The sequence below is a fragment of the Ascaphus truei genome, unplaced genomic scaffold, assembly GCF_040206685.1.
Source record: "Ascaphus truei isolate aAscTru1 unplaced genomic scaffold, aAscTru1.hap1 HAP1_SCAFFOLD_932, whole genome shotgun sequence".
Taxonomy (NCBI): domain Eukaryota; kingdom Metazoa; phylum Chordata; class Amphibia; order Anura; family Ascaphidae; genus Ascaphus; species Ascaphus truei.
The window spans coordinates 121,502-136,213 of NW_027457271.1; the positions used below are offsets into that span (position 1 = coordinate 121,502).

The 14,712-nt window shown below is 49.7% G+C and overlaps 1 protein-coding gene across 3 annotated transcripts in view; it reads right to left on the reverse strand.

Annotated features, from left to right (window-relative positions):
- LOC142486527 (uncharacterized) overlaps positions 1–11,124 on the reverse strand; it is a 67,257-nt gene extending 56,133 nt beyond the window's left edge. For 2 of the 3 annotated variants that reach the window (XM_075585106.1, XM_075585105.1), the window contains exons 1-3: positions 11,015–11,124; positions 10,581–10,675; positions 4,015–4,356 (exon numbers count right to left, since the gene is read on the reverse strand). In XM_075585106.1, coding sequence (XP_075441221.1) covers positions 4,015–4,356; positions 10,581–10,635 — 397 coding nt within the window. In that variant the 5' untranslated portion in view covers positions 10,636–10,675; positions 11,015–11,124. The remainder of the gene's footprint in view (positions 1–4,014; positions 4,357–10,580; positions 10,676–11,014) is intronic. The other variant, XM_075585107.1, reaches the window with a different exon arrangement.
- Between the last annotated feature and the right edge of the window lie 3,588 nt (positions 11,125–14,712).

Consider the following 14,712-nt stretch of genomic DNA (forward strand, 5'->3'; position numbering starts at 1 on the left):
GAACCTGATAGCCGAGGTATCGGTAACGTGCTGGTCATCACGGACCATTACACCCGATATGCCCAAGCCTTCCCCACAAAAGACCAGAAGGCTATCACGGTCGCGAAAGTTCTATGGGAAAAGTTCTTTGTTCATTACGGTCTTCCAAACCGACTCCACTCCGACCAAGGGCGAGATTTTGAGAGTACTCTGATCCGGGAATTACTTAAAATGCTGAACGTCGCCAAATCACGGACGACTCCGTACCACCCCGAAGGAGATGCTTTACCTGAACGATTCAACAGGACCCTCTTGGACATGCTTGGAACTCTGAAGGGAACGCAGAAAACAGAATGGAGTCGTCACGTAGAAACGTTGGTACACGCGTACAACTGTACTCGCCATGAGTCCACTGGGTTCTCCCCGTACTTCCTCATGTTTGGGCGGGAGGCAAGACTCCCCGTAGATGTGCGTCTTCGAGTCTCAACGGATGGGATACACAATGCTACCCATTTCAAGTATGTGCAAAGGCTAAAGGACAGTTTGCAGCGAGCTTACCAACAGGCTGAGAAGTCTACAGCTAAACTGAATGCTGGCAATAAGAGACGATATGACAACAAAGTCAAGTATCGAGAGTTACGTCCTGGGGACGCTGTGTTACTTCGTAATTTGGGAGTCCCCGGAAAACATAAACTGGCAGACCGATGGAGAGATGGCGTATATGAGGTAGAGTCAAAGATGCCCGGCCTCCCGGTCTATCGCATCAAAGACACAGACGGCCGGGTAAAGGTTTGGCATCGTAATCACCTTCTCCCTATCCCCCAAGTGGGAGACGAAGAAGAAGAAATACCGGCCACACCGCTCAACGGTGAGTCCGATCTATCAGAGGTGGGTCAAGAGACTGTAAATAACGAGACCCACTCTGAAACTCCTGAAGACCCTATGGAGGGACCCTCTCAAAGGGACTATTCCACAGAAGGGGCATCTCCCGGAGGAGCTACGGGTAAGGGGCCCCGTAGGCCAATGCCTACTAAGGTGGCACCAACAGGCCAGCCTTTGGATCTACAGAGCCCGTGCTTTGTGCCTAACAGAGACTGTTCAGAGACATTTCTCCCCTCAAGGGAAGAGGCTGAGCCTCAGGACTGTACTTATTACTCCCCAGAGGGAGTTGCTGAAGAACAACTCCGTAGGAGCCAAAGGGCCAGGTACCCTCCAACTCTGGTAACCTATGATCAGGTGGGGGCACCCCATTATGAGGCTCAGCAGTGGTCTCGGAGCAAAATCCAATCCGTGATTGTGATGCTCACAGAATTGTGTAACCTTGTTTAAAGTTGATGCAATGTGCTAAGTTGTATTCGTACCAGATGCATTTTTATTATATAACGTTTGTGTATAGTAGTAAGTTATGTGGTCCAAGCGGGGACGTTGGAGTTTCACCAGGGGGAGGATGTAGCCAGATCCCCCTCGCGCACTCGCCCCCTCCCTTGTCCCCCCCCCTCGCGCACTCGCCTCCTCCTTCCCCGTTGCGAGCGCGCGGTGTTGCTGTGCGGCCGGTTGCCATGGTGGGATCGGGCCGGTTGCCGAGGCCGCGATCGCGTCGTTAGGGTCCCGGCGGCTAACGGAGCAGGGCGCCGCCATGACAGTTAGCTCGCGCATGCGCGAGAATAGACGGCCAGCCCCCAGGGTGCATAGGGGCAGAGACACCTGACGCCAGGGAGCCAATCAGAAGGCCAGATTCCCCTGCTCCCAGTTAGATACATTTCGCGGGGTTTTGCAGCCACGCAGGCAGTGAGGATCCGGACCAGCTAGGGGTAAGAGGTGGATGCAGGGGTCAGTGACCCTCTGCATAGGCCAGCAGCCCCCAAGGTCCCAGTTAGGTCCTGAGCCACCTAGTAGCTTGTGGAGCTTAGGGACAGGCCCTAGATAGGGACACTGCCCCATTTATTGGTAGCTTAGCCAGGGACACAGTGCTGAAGCCGTGCGGCCCTGTGAGGTGGGTTCTGGGCTCAGAACCCCACCAAAGACCCTAAGACTGAGAGTGACATCAGTTGTGCTGGACTTTCAACCCACGCGGTGTGGAGGACAACGCCGGATCGAGCGGATTGATATCGCGGTACCCGTGGCTGGAGCCCGGGCAGGTAACCTGCAGCTCACGTGCACCAACCAGGCCTATCACCAAACATAGTGGCTGCGCAGTCACACATACACATGCACAGTGGTATTTGACTTTGGGGGTGCGAGACATTTGGGTGGGGGTTACTGGACACGGGGTGGGATCACTCTGTGGGAGGTAGCGTCCGCCGTGACGCCAGAGGTGGTAGCGTCTGCCGTGACGCCTAGTGTGATTAGCGTCCGCCGTGACGCCAGAGGTGGTAGCGTCCGCCGTGACGCCTAGTGTGATTAGCGTCCGCCGTGACGCCAGAGGTGGTAGCGTCCGCCGTGACGCCCAGAGTGGTTAGCGTCCGCCGTGGCGCATGAAGGTTGTGTTGATGTATGTAGATATAGTTGATTATGTAGTAAAGCCAGTCCTGTTTTACATTCGTTCGCTTCGTGTGGTTGTTTCCTGTGAGGGTCTCCTCCCACTCTGTTGGGATCCCTCCCAGGTGGAGGCGTTGCACCTAGAGATGTATGAGATGCATGTACCCCAGGTTCCCCGTGGCGGAAGCTCAGCCCTCCTGTGAGCCAACAGGTAGTGCACCACACTTGAGTAACCTTGCATGTTTCTACACCTCCACAGTATTATTTGTGAGTGGGTGGGGGAACACCCGTTACATACTGTATAGGATTTTCTGTTATACCCTTTTTATTTTAAGAAGCCTTATATTGTAATTGTATGTTAATTTTGTAATACCTTTTCTGTAATTGAAGCACTGTATTTTTATATATATATTAAAACATTTAATAAGTAATGCTTTGGGCTCTGAACGAACTAATGCGCGCTCTGGAGAGAATAACTTACAAATTCGGGCACATGTTACTACAACTGATTTTGTGTTAAAGTGCATAGTTTTTCCTATAATAAACGGACCTGGGGCCCTGATGGATATTTTAGTCTAAGATCTTTTATCATATCTGCATAACCTCAGGTTGTGGCAGTGGATAGATATGATGTGCAATTGGGTAGGGGTTAAGACTAACTCGCTGGTTCCTTGCAGAGGAGAAAGGGGGGTTGCTAGAGTAGCCTTTGTGTATTAACCCTGGTTGCATATCAAAAGTCACAGGCTCACTTGTGTGCTGTTCGTGGCGGTGGTATATTGGGACGGCTTGAGGAGAGTTACAACTCATTTGCGGGACCTTTTTGAGGAGGTGAAGAGTGGGTGCGCTTGCGAGCGTCAGTATTAACCCTTGTCCCGTAGGCAGGTCGCTTGCTAGCAGGGGGTCGTACGTGACATCCTCCATATCTTGATGCACAGTACTGTTACATTGTACCTTGTTACATTGATTTTAAGAGATGAAGGATGAACATAACAATCATCAGGGCCTGACAATCTAGGGGAAAAGCCAGTCGCCCCTCCCCCAAAAGTCACTCGTCCCCCCAAAAAATACTCTCTCACCCCCTCACGGCTCTTACCTGCGGCGGGATCCGGCGGGGTGGTGCAGTGGCATGGTCCATCTTCACCCCTTACCGACTCCCCTTCAGGTCCCGTAAAAATGGCCGTGCCGCGTTGCCATAGTGTCACAACATCACGTTGCATCCCGTTTCCATGGCATCATTTGACACCGCACGGGCAATTTTACAGGACCTGCAGGAGGAACCAGTACAATTCGCAGTGGAAGATGGAGCAGGCCGGGAGACGCCACCGCAGGTAAGCAAGCGAGTGCGTTTGTCGAAGCATGACAATCATTATTAATTTACATTTCTGTAAATCCCGTCCCAAACCTGCTCTGGATGGACCTCTAGTTCTCAACTATCATGTGGAAGCACTTCTCTAACGTATATTGTTTCTAATCTGTTGGAAATCCTCATTCTAAGGTTATGAGACTGAACTTTTTTCCCTCTTTCAAACTAGTATCATGCAGACTGTTTCATCTCACCCGTAATCTTTAAATCTACTGCTGCCTCCTTCGTCTCCCCTTTGTAGCTGACCATACACCTGTATCTGCCTTCATCCTTCTCTGTGGCTTGCTGCAGCTGCAGAGAGAAGTCTCCCTGCTGTTTGTCGCCATAAAACTCAGCCCTCCCGCGGTAGGTGTAACTCTGAGACTCCGGCCTGTCCTGCCCTTCTGAATACAGAAGCAACAGGTTGTTGGTGCCTTCCTGTATCCACTCCACTTCTATGTCATTGAGAGGGGGGACCGGGGAGACGCTGCATCCGAGCACCACAGTCTGACCCCGGAGAACTCGAACTTGTTCCGTTGGACCTCGGACTGAAAATTCTGTGCAGAAAGAGAACCAGAGCTAAAGACAAGTGCAGCAGAGATTTGTACAATCAGGGACTTCTGCTTATGTAAGGATGTCACAGATGTAAGCTGTGCTGCACTACAAAATATTACATAAGAACTTTTACTAAGTCTGTTTTCTGTACAGCTGACTTCACGTTACCTCAGACTCTCTTGGAGACAACACCCGAGTCGCAGCAAAGGCGACAACCAAAGAGTGCAATCCGTTTGCTGCTGTTATTGGTCTCGGGTAAATTATTTCAGATGAATAATGAGACATTTCCATCATCACACATTACCCATCTCTCCCAGCTCTACATTCGCACAATCCCACTTACTACTTCCCCAACCCCAACTCCATCAAATAACAAGCAGCTATCCGACACACACACACCATCCTTCTTATCCTCCTGTACCTTATGTGACAACTTACCCTTCCTTATAGATTGTAAGCTCCTAGAGCCAGGGTCCTCCTTACCCATTGTAACCATGTATGTTAATGTTTGGTATTTTATGGTTTTCATCCGCCAAGCCTATAGTACTGAGCTACCGAATATGTTGGTGCGTTATAAATTAATGATGATAATAATAACTCGGATCTAGAGATGTAGGAAGTTATCATAGCTCTATAGGCAACAAGTTTCCAAAGTTGTGACACCGCAGATTGAGGTCTATTTAAAAAAATACATTTCCCGGCTGCCAATCTGGGGCAAAATCAGTGCAAATAAAAGCACCATATGCTGGGGCGTAGCCAGGACAGTGGCTGAGGTAGGACATTTTGGGTTGGTGGTGGGGCACTAATGGCCAGAAGGAGCTAGCGCCAGCGGTGACCTGGCATTGTGCCAGCAGTCAGGTTATATTCCTGACCACACTATATATATACTTATACAGTTTACAAGTGGGGTGAGGGATGATATATGAGGGAAGAGGGTCAGTGGGTGATAGAGGGGGGGGGGCAGTGGGTGATAGAGGGGGGGGCAGTGGGTGATAGAGGGGGGGCAGTGGGTGATAGAGGGGGGGCAGTGGGTGATAGGGGGGGGGCAGTGGGTGATAGAGGGGGGGGGTCAGTGGGTGATAGAGGGGGGGCAGTGGGTGATAGAGGGGAGGGTCAGTGGGTGATAGAGGGGGGGGCAGTGGGTGACACCTAACGTATATTATTTTCTACTCTATTGGAAATTCTCATTCTAAGGTCATGAACATGTTTTTCCTTCTCTCAAACTAGTATCATGTAGACTCCAAAGAAAATATGTTCAAGCGCATCAATAGTTGTGTATAGTATAGATTGTGATTATTATATGGTCATAATAGACCGACAGTGAAAACATATAACATATATAAAGACTGTGAAACAACAGTTAAACAAATGAAGTTTAATATATATGTGAGTTGTCAACCATGTAAGTGGTATAAATAAATTAACCCCACAGTGCAAATAATAATAATAAAAAACTTCTCTGTAAGTAGAGGGTCTGCAGGATAACGCCTGCTAAATAGACAAAGAAGAAAGCGCAAGACCCTCATAGTGTAGTATATAAAAATAAAATGTATGTGAAGAAGGTAAATATGCACGTACAGGATAAAAAAACTATATAAGCGTGTAGGTATAAAAAACAATAATGGACAATATTCTTCTCTGTCTGCGGCACAGGATCCACTGTCCATTATTGGTTTTTATACCTACACGCTTATATAGTTTTTTTTATCCTGTATGTGCATATTTACCTTCTTTACATACATTTTATTTTTATAACCTACATGTAACGGGTTTTCTGAACTGGCCTGACCCACCCAATCTCATATTGGCCCCTGTGGTCTAACCAGTCCCCATTACAGTGTGATGTCTGGTGGTGCACCTGTTGGCAACAGGACTCCTGAGTCTCCCGCATGATGGTGTAAGGGATTTGCCAACCCAGACAGGCAGCTGAGGTAGTGTTCTGAGTCCTACCTAGATCCAGTGCAGCGCCTCCACCTCATCAGGGTCCCTTCGGTCACTCGGGGATGGTCCTGGCGAGGAACTCCTCTGTGGTGCCCCTCTCTGTGCAATAACTCCACACTTGCACACGAGAGTGTTGTTAATCAGGAACATCTTTATAGAATACGGTGGGCCAGCTGCCCTCCACAATGGGTGTGATTAGCCCTCCATTGTTCACCGTACTTCCCTTTGAAAGGTATGTCCTCCTAATGTAGGGATTCCCTATCCCCGCAGGGATACTTCACCTGTGCCAGGTCCCTGGTCACAGTCTCATTAGTCCTTTTAATACACTAACTCTGATCTTCCTCTGATAACTGATAACTTCTAGACTAGACGGAACTAACTTTTAGACACAGTGCTGTGCCTTATGTATCCTCTGGGGGCTGACACAACTCTGACATCACCAATCAGGGAGTCAGAGCTTGCGACCACTCCCATCCATACATAGGGCACCTCACCAGGGTGTGAGGGCAAACCTCCATGATTACTGCTGGCATGCCCATAACTTACCAGGCCTTACTGTCAGCAGGAGAGATGACTGCAGCCATTTTACAGCATGGTTACATTTATAAGAAAGACGAGTTGATGTAACCCTTGTTCAATCCCTTACATACACTATGAGGGTCTTGCGCTTTCTTCTTTTTTTTTTGTCGTGTAGACTGTTTCATCTCACCAGAAATCTGTAAATCTACTGTTGTCGCCTTGGACACTTTAGTTAATATCCACCCTTCTGTTTAAAATTTTTCCTAAAATAGCAAACCTTTCCAGTGGTTTTCCAGTCCACTGACACAGCAGAAAAGATACACATATTTTTAGAAATTCTTTAATATTTTTTCACAAAAATGTGGTGTCTGGAAAGTGAAAAATATCAACTGAATTTCCCCCTATTCGGTTTGTTTTTAACACCTTCCCCTTTCCTTTTTCTAACATGGTTGGGAAGCCCTTGTTCATGAGATACATATGTAATCCCTTTGTAAGTGTATACAGCTGAGATACACACTGTCCCTTGACTAGCTCTTCTCCTTGGTGTCCTCATGATGTGACTAGTTGATGGACATGGCCTCAGCCAATGACATTGGACTCTGGAAAGGAAGGATGACAAAGGGGGAGTCTTTAAGAGCTGCTGGTAGAGCACGTGGGGGCAGAGCTGCTACGACCATGAGGGTACTCGGGGAGGGGGCGATCTGAGGTGATCTGGGAACCAATTCGTGAGCAGACAAACTCAGCGGATGCTGGGTGCCATCACAAATAGGTCCAACAGTTGTCAGCACAGAGCAGCGATCTACCTGATAAAGGGAGGCATGAGTAGCTACTGAGGGCCAATGGCATGCGGCACCCACACACCCCGGCCCCTTAAGTACAGGGTTGGGTGGTGTTAGGGAGAGACTTTGGCATACACTCGCGCAGCGACTTATGTGAAGTGTATTGTTCATGTTGGTGAATGATCCTCCCATTTGGGGATCATATACAGGCATACCCCGCTTTAAGTACACTCACTTTAAGTACACTCGCGAGTAAGTACATATCGCCCAATAGGCAAACGGCAGCTCACGCATGCGCCTGTCAGCACGTACTGAACAGCAATACCGGCTCCCTACCTGTACCGAAGCTGTGCGCAAGTAGGGAGACTATAGAGCCTGTTACAAATGCGTTATTTACATCAGTTATTACGATTGTAGTACAGTACATGCATCAATAAGTGGAGAAAAGGTAGTGCTTCACTTTAAGTACATTTTCGCTTTACATACATGCTCCGGTCCCATTGCGTACGTTAATGCGGGGTATGCCTGTATATCTCAATATATATCTACGATGTTTGATAAGGGCTGTGCTATAAATATGCCTGCGTTATTTACATTCTTGTGTCGTGTTTCAATTGTTTGATCCATGGCCACATGCGCAGTAAGTGAGAGTACTGGTCATAACGGGGAGTAAGACTTCGGCTCCTACCTTAGCATATAGACTTCAGTCTAAGGATAGAACCAGGGGTTACACATACATGTAAACATAGCACTGGTACTGTCCCCACCAGGAAAAACAAAATGGTGGTTTAAATCTCTCGCGTTACTCTGGCCAATAGGAAGCTACGGTGTCATCCGTTGCAGCTTCCCATCGATCAACACGGATTTAAGTCCAGGCCAGGCCAGAGACCCCTTAGGCCCCAGGACATGGCTGCGGACTGACGCTGTGGTTGTCTGGGACCAGGCCACCATATTGAGAGACTCTATCCATGGTGGGACCCTCCTACCGGACACCACCCAACGTGGAGGCGGACTCGTCGCTGACGGTGGGGGACCGAAGGCCTCCATGTACCGTCGGTTTCACCGGGTGTCAGAGCACCCGGCAGGTACTACAAGTGCCCCAACTGTACACACATTAGTGGGGCAGCGCTGTCTCACACATTTGGGCGGGAGTTGCTTTCTTGTGGACACCAGGGTGGTTGGGTGCCCAAGGGCCCCTCAGGACTTTGGAGGAAGGAGGGAGGACTATATCGCAAGTGTGTGGACACCGGGTTGGTTGTTATGGGATGGCATGGTCGTGCGTGACCTGGTGGGTGGAATTGTGTATATACAGTACAGCTCAACCCCGCTATAACGCGGATCCACTTATAACGCGGTTTGAGTGTGGACCCCGAATATTAAAAAATATATATATATTTGCACACACTGCACACTGCACACACACTCCACGCACACAGGACCAGCACACACACAGCACACTACACATTCAGCACCAGCACTCACAGCATACACTCACAGCACACTGCACACACTCACTGCACACACTCACTGCATACTCAGCACCAGCACACACTGCACACACACACAGCACACACTCACACACTCACAGCACACACAGCACCAGCACACACACAGCACACCCACAGCCCCTCCTTCACCCCTACACCCCTACCTCTGGTGTCATGGCTTCTGGGGGTATCATGGGGCTGCTGGGTGGGATCGGTGCGGGGCTGGGGATCGGTGTGGGGCTGGGGGGGGGTGGATTGGTGCGGAGCTGCTGGCGGGGATCTGTGCGGAGCTGGGAGGGAAATCGGTGCGGGGCTGGGTGGTTCGGTGCGGAGCTGGGGGGAGGATCGGTGCGGAGCTGGGGGGGGGGGATAGGTACGGGGCTGGGGATCGGTGCGGGGCTGGGGGGGGTGGATTGGTGCGGGGCTGCTGGCGGGGATCGGTGCGGAGCTGGGAGGGAAATCGATGCGGGGTTGGGTGCGGAGCTGGGGGGGGGGATTGGTGCGGAGTTGGGGGGGGGATCGGTGTGCGGCTGGGGGGGGGTGGATTGGTGCGGAGCTGCTGGCGGGGATCGGTGCGGAGCTGGGAGGGAAATCGGTGCGGGGCTGGGTTGTTCGGTGTGGAGCTGGGGGGGGGATCGGTGCGGAGCTGGGGGGGGGATCGGTGCGGGGCTGCTGGCGGGGATCGGTGCAGAGCTGCTGAGTGAAGTACGGTGGCTGCTGGGGGATCGTGTAGGGCTGCCGGCACCTCACCACCTCCCTCCTCCCTGTCCCTCCTCCCCATCCCCCCTCCCCTCCCTCCTCCCCATCCCCCCTCCCCTCCCTCCTCCCCATCCCTCCTCCCCCCTCCTTCCGATCGGGCGCGCGTCGGCCATTTAAAAAAAAAAAAAATTAGCGCGACCCCAGTTATAGCGCGGTTGGATCGGGTGGCCCCTGAGGACCGCGCAATAACGGGGTTGAGCTGTATATGTTCCGTATTCTTCTGCATGCAGTAAAACTGTTATATGTGCCAGCGTGTTTTTTATTGTGTGGGGTTCCTGTAACGGGGTTATCCCACATAGTAGGATCTCGTATAGGTGGAGGCGATACCAAGTGACAACTCAGGTACACACCAGGCTCCCAGCAGCGCTACAATTATATGGGCTTATGTACTAAGCAGTGCAAACAGCTTTTTAGCGTAAAATTGTCATGTGAGGCTCAATTTCAATTGCACTTGTGTTCACCGATGTGCCAAATATTTCCACAACTGAGTATTTTTTTCATTTGTTTAGTGTGCAGAATCAGACTGCATTTGGCATACAGATGTGAATGCTAAAAAATAATATTTCTATGTGCAACAGAAACAATTAAAAGTGCTTCAAAATTGTCCAGCAAGTTCAACTGATGTGGTGAACCCTAAAAAGACTTGTTAACAACTTCATTCTGCACTAATGATATTACAGTATGTTATGTATCAATCCAAGAATTTAATTAACAAGAGAGAGAGAAAGTATAAATCCTCACCAGATGCAGTGTGCCCGATGCACAGGCACAACAAGAGCACCCGTCCTTGTGTCATTTCGTGTCCATGGGATAAAGTGAACCTACAGCTCCAAGTCCTTGTAAAGAAAATAGAAATTATTTTAAAAGATGCTCCCTTTCTGCTTCTAGAGTATGAACACTACATACACTTTTCTAAAGACTTTTTTTTTAAATCTGGCACAGTGTAAATCACTTGATCACTAAGCATTGTAGTAACAAAGCATTTAAAAGAAAAGTTGCTAGTTGTAATTGATGTCCCCTCTCTCTTTACCCCCTTTGGTGCAGGAAGGAGATCATTTCTGTCCTCTGTGTCATATGCCTGAACCTTCCCTCCCAAACCTTTCCACTCTCTTACACACTTCTCTGTGCTGGAGGGTCCTGCCATGGTTCTAGATCAGTAATACATGCAGATTTACCTTTATAAATCCCAGAGGGGACAGGACAGGGGGTCTTTCCTGTGGTTTTATAGGGGAGAGAGCTGCAGGCCTCCACCTCTCCCTGTTCTGCAAATCTCTTTCACTTTCAGTTTGTGTAAGAGAAATAGACTTGACAGTACTGTAAACGCCTGCAAAAAGGGCAGGGCACTGGCATGCTTTATCTGCTTGTAGAATAAGGCTGAGTCCATAGAAGGCACGTCCGTGCTGAGCCGTGCGGACGCTCCGCACTGAGCCCCTGCATCCTCCATGAAAATGTCTTTAGAGGGGGCTCACGCGAGCGTCCGCAGGCGTGCTGAGGCGCTGGATTTTTCAGCCGACAGCCAAACTGGATGTTTTCAGCCGACAGCACTCTGAAAAACAATCAGAGTGGAGCAGCGTCAACGTCACGGCGCCGTGACGTTGACGTCGTTGCGTCGCGGGCGATTGGCCCAGCGACGTCACTGCCCCGCCTCCCTCAGTCTCCCCCCGCCTCCCGATCGCGCCCGCTGGCTCGCCTGCATGGGCATGAAATCGCTCAGATTTCAGCAGGCGAGCCTCGGCGTCAGCGCGCCTCAGTCCTGCTACCCCCTCTATGGCCCCAGCCTAACCCTTTCAGAGAGGCTTGCAAAGCGTGGAATATACTGTAACATGCACGGCAGTGTTTTGGACTGTAGGAATGTACAGTAATGACATGCAGGGCAAAGTTATACCATGCAGAGCACTATAATAACACAAATATAAGAACATGCAGAGTAATGTAATAACATTACCAGGCAATTACATACTAAGGGCCTCATGCAGAGAGCAGCGCTAGTTAAAATCTCGCCATTTTCCGGAGAAAATCGCGCAAAAAACAGCTGAAAATGGCGAGGTAGGAAAAACGCGCCATTTTTTTTTTCTATTTGAAAATCTCGCCGCGCGGCTGGCGAGAAACTACATCTCGCCAGTCTGAAAAATATCCGAATTCAGAAAGGCGCGCTCGCCATCTAGCGGCTGTTTTTGGCGCGATTTTCTTCAATTTTCTCCGCCAACTAAAGTTGGCAAGAAGCAGGAGCTCGCCGGCTATAGGGAAAATAAAAAAAAATGCGCAATTTTTTTTTCCCCCTTTCAGCTGCGCGCATCTCCTCATTTACAATTCTCCACATGCAGTAATGCTAAAAATAGCGGATTTCGCCCATTTCTGCATATGGAGAATAAAACTCTCCATTAAACCTACTTTTTATTCCCCTCTCCAATTTTAAAAAGCGCTGCTCTCTGCATAGGCCCCTAAGTCATAAATATAGAGAAACTAGTAAAATGCAATTTAATGTAATATCATGCAGAGCAAGGCAATATTATGAGGAGCATAATAATACATGCTGAGCAATGCAAATAGCATTCACAATCATACAATTTTACAAAGAACAAGTACACACACACACGCACAAACACATATGTATGTAGTGTACTTTCTTCCCCTAACCCCTGGGAGATATGGCGGCTAGTGTGTGCTGCTTTATCTGCGGATCACAGGAGGCCTGAGCCTCCGCTACTGAGAGCCTGGGGTCGCCACTTGGTAGCGCCTCCACCTGTGCAGGATCCTACTATGTGGGATAATCCCGTTACAGGAACCCCATGCAATAAAACACAGTTTTACTGCATGCCAACACTGAACATATATACAGCAGGGCCCCGCTTCTCGGCGATCCGCTTTTCGGCGATCCGCTGATACGGCGGCACCGAGAAGGGGGCCGCCATGTTGAATTTGAATTCGCGCATGCGCAGACTGGGCGGGTGCGTCCGGCGCGCATGCGCAGACCGCAGGTCGCACATGCGCAGAACGGCGAAAATGCCGGTTTGCGCATGCGCAGCACTGAAAATCGCCGGATCCGCTTTCCGCCGATTTTCACTATACGGCGGGCCTCTGGTACGGAACCCGCCGTATACTCTGGGCCCTGCTGTATACCCAGTTCCAACCACCCGGTCACGCACGACCATGCCTTCCAATAACCATGAACCCTGTGTCCACACACTAGTGATATAGTCCCCCAAAGTCCTGAGGGGCCCTTGGGCACCCAACCACCCTGGTGTCCACGAGTAGCAACTCCCGCCCAAATGTGTGAGACAGCGTTGCCCCCACTAATGTGTTTACAGTCGATGCACGTGTAGTACCTGTGGGGTGCTCCAACATCCGGTGAAGTAGACTGTAGATAAAGGGGGACGTCCGATTAGCGGCGACAGGAGTGTCCCACCGTGATAGTCTCTCTGTATGGTGGTCTGGTCCCAGACCACCGAAGAGCCCCATTGGTCCCCATTGCCTTTCCCTGTATTTGTAGATACAATTTTTTTTAGCAAATCTAAACTCATTTGTAGTCAATCTTAAGTGCTTCTGTGATCATTCTAATTCTTCATCATGAGGTATTGACTTATGTAGACTGTGTACGTCAACAGTGTCTGTATCCTTGACATCGATAGTCCGTTTGATTTTATTAAGAAAGTCAGTCATGAGTTTCTTATGAAGGAAAACCCAGCAGTGTTTGTATTATACCTAATGCCAAAGGAGTACAAGAATTTAGAGAACCCACGAGGATGCCCAATAGTAGCAGGTAATGATAGTATTTTACAACCTCCTTCTATATCAGCGGTGCGCAATCTGTGGGGCGCGACCCCCAGGGGGGGCGCGAGACTGCCGGTGGGGGGGCGCGGGGTTTACAGAGGCCCCGCGCGCTTCCCGAAGGCACTTAAATTAAGTGCCCGGGGAGCTGCAGGGCCTCTGTAAACCATACTTACCCGTGACTTCGGCGGCTTCCTTCTTGCGTCGCCATGGCAACGCGGCATCAAAATGACGCCGCGAGGTCATGTGACGTCACGTTGCTATGACAACGTGACGTCATGACGCCGGAGGGCGGGTCAATGGTGGTTAGGGGGGGCGCGGAAGAGAGGGGACCGCCGGCAGGGGGGCGCAGGGAAAAAAGTTTGCGCCCCCCTGTTCTATATCTCTAGACTGTTTTTCTTTCTTTTTTTTTTCTTTGCAACCTTTGTCACTGAGTCTTAATATATGCATTAAAGATATGACTGACTTGGTTAATAACATCAAACAGACTATTGATGTCAAAAGATACAGATATCCTATGTACTATTGACGTACAAAGTCTATATACTTCATTACCTCATGAAGAATGAATTAGGTGCTGTCTTAAGTGCTTCTGTGATCATTCTATCTCATTTTCCCCTTCTTCCCTCCCCAGACAGACTCAAGGATTCAAATGCTTGTATAGCCTTGGTACCCCCCCCACCCCCCCAGTGAGATTCGGGTGGAGCTCCAAGACGAAGCGCTGTTCTATAGCGTGAAACGCGTTGAGGGGGAGGCTGAGGTTTAACCTGGGTCCTATGTGTGTTTCGTTGGAATAAAGCTTGTTCTATTACTAACCGGAAGTCGCATGGATTTTTGCCGCTCGCAGTAGCGCCGGATTCTCTCTCACTCCAGTGCAAATGCACACAGGGCCTAAAAGAAGGAATTAACCCCTCCACTGCCTGCACCTAACAGGACTTACACTGGAAAAGTCCAGAAAAAGAAGTAGCGGCTGGGAGGCTAGACTACATGCTCCCCCTGGTGAAAATTCCAACGACCCCGATTGGACTACCCTAGGCATAACACCACCTACTGTACAAGGACCTGTACTTGCATAAACACAAAATGCAATAAACATTTACAGATA